General features: G+C 39.5%; 1 protein-coding gene across 1 annotated transcript; it reads left to right on the forward strand.

Annotated features, from left to right (window-relative positions):
* Nucleotides 1-233: 233 nt before the first annotated feature.
* Nucleotides 234-1,106, forward strand: LOC127210254 (arylamine N-acetyltransferase 3-like). The gene has a single exon (XM_051169948.1). It carries the CDS (start codon nucleotides 234-236, stop codon nucleotides 1,104-1,106), a length of 873 nt encoding a protein of 290 aa, XP_051025905.1.
* Nucleotides 1,107-4,798: the final 3,692 nt, after the last annotated feature.

Here is a 4,798-nt window from a genome sequence, read left to right on the forward strand (position 1 = left end):
AACCCCTTCTAAACCTTCACTGTATCCTTTGCTTCATCATCTAATCTAGACTTCTAATTTCTGATACTTGAAAGATAGAAGAAATAACTAACCTTTCCTTCCAGGTTCACTTATACTGTTCAGCAGTTTAAGTAATTATTATGACAAGTATTGAAAACTAATTATGTGCTTGTGCATTTACATTTTCTTTTTTGGGTTTTGTTTTTGTTTCTTGTTCCTTGCCTTAGAGGACCATGGACATTGAAGCATACTTTGAAAGAATCAGTTATCAGAACTCCAGGAGCAAACTGGACTTGCAGACGCTAACTGAAATCCTTCAGCACCAGATAAAAGCTATACCATTTGAGAACTTGAACATCCATTGTGGGGAAGCCATGGAGCTGGGCTTAGAGGCCGTTTTTGATCACATTGTGAGGAAGAAGCGGGGTGGGTGGTGTCTCCAGGTCAATCATCTGCTGTACTGGGCTCTGACCACGCTAGGTTTCGAGACCACAATGTTAGGAGGATGTGTTTATAGCCCTTTTACCTGCAAATATAGCAACACCATCCTTCACCTTCTACTACAGGTGACCATCAGTGGCAAAAAATATATTGTGGATGGTGCCTTCCCATTTTCCTGCCAGATGTGGGAACCTCTGGAGTTAATTTCTGGGAAGGACCAGCCTCAGGTGCCTGCCATCTTCAACCTGATGGAAAAGAATGGAATTTGGTACCTGGAACAAATTAAAAGACAAGAATATGTTCCAAACCAAGAGTTCATTGGTTCTAACTTCCTTGAGAAGAGCAAACACCGGAAAATCTACTCTTTTACTCTTGAACCTCGAACAATTGAAGACTTCAAGGTTGTGAGTGCATACTATCAGGCATCTCCAACATCTATGATGGTGAACACATCGCTTTGCTCCCTGCAGACCAAAGAAGGGGTTCATGGCTTAATGGGCACTATTATTGCCTATAAGAAATTCAATTACAAGGACAATGTAGATCTGGTAGAGTTTAAGAATCTGAAGGAGGAAGAAATAGAAGAAGTCCTGAAGAGTGTATTTGGTATTCACTTGGAGACAAAGCTTGTGCCCAAACCTACCAGTGGTTTCTTTACTATTTAGAGTAATGAGGAAACATAGTCTTCAATGTTTCTATGTGTACTTATTCTTTCTTGATAAAACAATCAAATTATGCAAATTAGGTGACAGAATAATAAGCCCTGAGTCATCATCACAAAGTTCATCAGTGATTGACTGGTAGAGTACCAACATCTGTCCCCTATATTATATCAAGAAAATCATAGGCATCAATTTGCTTTTCCTGGAAAATTACTCATTTATGTAACTAAATGACTTTCTAAAAAACGTGTCATTTGCCATTTAATCACAATAAAAGTGCTTTAATGATGATATAATTGTCTTCATTTATACTATAAAACACTCCATGTTGACTCATTGAATTCACAAAAAAGGTTTTAATGGTAGTTAGGTAAAGTGTATAGTGCAAACATTATGTTCACTTAGGAAATATTCAGATTCATTTTTACAAAATGCTCTTATATGACTCAAGGGGGAAACAGGGAGGAATCAGATACAGTGTTGGTTATAAGGAATTCTGAAAATAAGAGTGACACTAATGGGAACCATGAACATGGCACAGCTGGTCATCTCTCTCCCAATGGCTTTGGCAGCTTTAGTTCTGCATTCGTGATATTTATGAATTTGTTAACATTCATATTTAGAATATTCTACTTCTATTAAATAGTTCATATATAACAGTATCATTTATAAGTTATGGAATACATATCAGATGGAAAAATAGCACAAAGAATATTGTTGACTAACACAGTAAGAATCAAAGCCTTTTAAAAGAGTAACTGTTTTTTGAGCCTTGGTGATTTTTCTACAATTTAGTCTTATTCATGTGTTTTATCTTATCTGAGAATCAGATTCTTGTGGCTCCTTCCACTCACTATTATAAAAGAACAAAATTTCTTGTAGAAGTCCTATATCCATTCTACTTTTTGTCCTTCTAGCTTGAAATTGTAGTCCCATTGTAATTTCCCAGTATCATACTTAATTAAATGTCGATATCAGACATCTAAGATTAAACAGAATCTCTAGCATGCTTTTTGGTTTGTGGATTCAGTGTCAGGGCTGTAGTTTATTTTTTTTATTTTTACATTTTTTATTAATTTATTCATATTACATCTCGATTGTTAGCCCTTCCTCTGTTTCCTCTCATTCTTCCCTCCCTCCCACTTCCCCCCTTCTCCCCTCCCCTATGTCTGTGATTGAGGGAGACCTCCTCCCCATATATATGCTCTTAGAATATTGACAGGGCTGTAGTTTAAAATGCAGATTTTATTCTCCCATTTGTGGTCAACTAAGAAAGCCAAGGATAAATGTAAGGACTGGAATAAATTGAAGGAGAGATAAACCTGTTTTTGTTATGATCCCAAGTGTGGGATTAGAACAGTCTTGTGAGAACAGGTGAGGTTAATCCACTAAAAGACAAACTACCTCACATGGGAGCTTGATTGTTGCCAGGTGAAAAGATCCCGTGAACAGACTCTGGGAGGAGATATATAAATAAGCCCAAAACTGGAGGTGGGGCTTTTGGAGACTTGGGATAGTTTTGGCTGTTTATTGCTCCACTTTGAGATGCTCCTAGAGAGAACCACTTGAGGGAAGGCTTCAGGGCTCCATCTCCTGCTGAAGTTCTGGGTTCTGGTTATTCCAGGTTCCAGCAGAAGAAATCCTGCTGATTACCCCAGGAGAATTGTTACTTGGAACTGATATCCTTATGGTTTTGTTACTGTATTCTTTAATCCTATTTTCTCCTATCATTAGGTTAGTCGGGTTATAAGGGACGTACGCTCGGTTAATAAGATCATAATAAAATATATTGTTTAAGAAAATTGAGCCAACAATAAACAATCATTAATTAAGAGAGTAAGTCAGGTATCCACATGAATATTTTATATAATTAAGTATTTGCTCAGGTATTTACTCTTCCTAGGAAGAGGTGATCAAGGCACCTGTCCTGAGTGGGAAGAAAGGATGCTGTGTCACTTTGTCCTCCAGCTCCATGGGGCTCTCTGTCAATATGAAGTCAGTCTGGCACTCTTGACACTAAAAGGTTTTTGCATGTTCTGACCAATACCATTCAAATGACGACAAGCACTGAGCCAGTAAAGAAAAGCACATCACAGAAAATGACGAAGTTACATGAGTTGTCAGCAGTAGTGCATCTGTAAAGTGACCCTTCCCAGTGGAATCAGCTTTTCTTAACTATTTCAACCACTCTGGGAAGAGATGAGAGCATTTGCTGAAAAAAAAAAAACTTGTAGATATAGATCTTGGTTAAGACTGAAGAGCAGAGCACTGACAGCACAGTGTCAACAGTTACTGCACAACATCTAAATGACTGAAGGAGAAAGAAGCCAACAGCGTGTCTGGCTAAAGATTTTCAAGTGTCTCTCCATTCTTTGCCTCTTTCTGAAGAACAGACTGTCCTTTTGGTGGCTTCATGGAGATAAGGAAGTGTCGTATCCTGTCAGCACCCCCCCAAGACTGTAAAGTAGAAGGCAGAGCCCCGTATTGTCTGGAAAGCTGGGGATAATGCTCCTCATGGTGGGTCAAGTCTGTGAACTTATGCCCAGCTCTGTCAATATCAAGCCAGGGTGAGTGTGACGCCCTTGGATCCTGGGGAAAGAGTTGGAGAAGGAAAATCATTGTACATTTATGTGTTTGCCTTGATGATATATAAATAATGATACTTACTGAATGCCAGCCATGCATCTAGAATTTTGTTTGACAAAAGAAAACCCAGGAGTGCAGTTTTATTACATGACTACACTATTAACTGTGTTCCAATCATGCAATGGTTAATAATTCACTGGTTAAAAGAAATAATGAATCCTGGCTGCTCCACAGTTGAACTTCAAAACATGCTAAGTAAAAGGAAGCAAACACTAAATCCATTGGTGGTGACCACTTGTATAGATTTAGTTGATTAATATTATCAAATTATACACTTAAAGCAAACAATAAATCTATGTGAAAACAGCTATTTCAGATGGTTGATCCTGATCACTGGACACTGAGAAACAGCTATGAATTTTACCTACAATTGAAAACAGCTAAGCCTCTCCATCTATTGCTAGACCAGCACCCTGGTGGGGCTAATTAAAGATCCCTTCTCGAACGATAAACAGAGAATTTGGTTTAACCAACAAAATGAAAAGTCATGCAGTTACTTGGCCTCAGCCAGGCTGAAAAGATCAAAAGCCTGAGTCACAGCCAATACAATACATATACGCCCATCATAACAGTCTCTCAGCTTTTTCCCTCAGAGGAGCCGTTCACTAAATTCATCATCCACGTGAGGTCATTTATCAGGACAAGAAGTAAGAGTGCTTGCTTGCCTAACAAGCTTAGGATGTTTGCCTTTTATCCGCCCCCCCTTCATTTATTTATTTATTTATTCACTTTACAGCCCAATCCCAGCCCCAGCCCTCCTCTCCTCCCAGCCCCACCCTCATGCCCCCTCCCATGGGTAACATCCCACTCTAGCACATCAAGTCATAGCAGGACTAAACACAGCATCTCCCACTGAGGCCAGACAAGGCAGCCCAGCTAGAGGAAAGGGATCCAAAGGCAGGCAACAGAGTCAGGGACAGTCCCCATGCTAATTGTTAGGGGATCCACATTAACAACAAGCTGCACATCTGCTACATATGTGTAGAGGGCCTAGGTCCAGTCCATGCATGCTCTTTGGTTCATGGTTCGGTCTCTGTGAGCCCACATGG

Source organism: Acomys russatus, chromosome 27 (assembly GCF_903995435.1).
Source record: "Acomys russatus chromosome 27, mAcoRus1.1, whole genome shotgun sequence".
Classification (NCBI taxonomy): domain Eukaryota; kingdom Metazoa; phylum Chordata; class Mammalia; order Rodentia; family Muridae; genus Acomys; species Acomys russatus.

Bases quoted from the DNA above. Each gene is read 5' to 3' on its own strand.
- LOC127210254 (XM_051169948.1), top strand. From the start codon at position 234: ATGGACATTGAAGCATACTTTGAAAGAATCAGTTATCAGAACTCCAGG.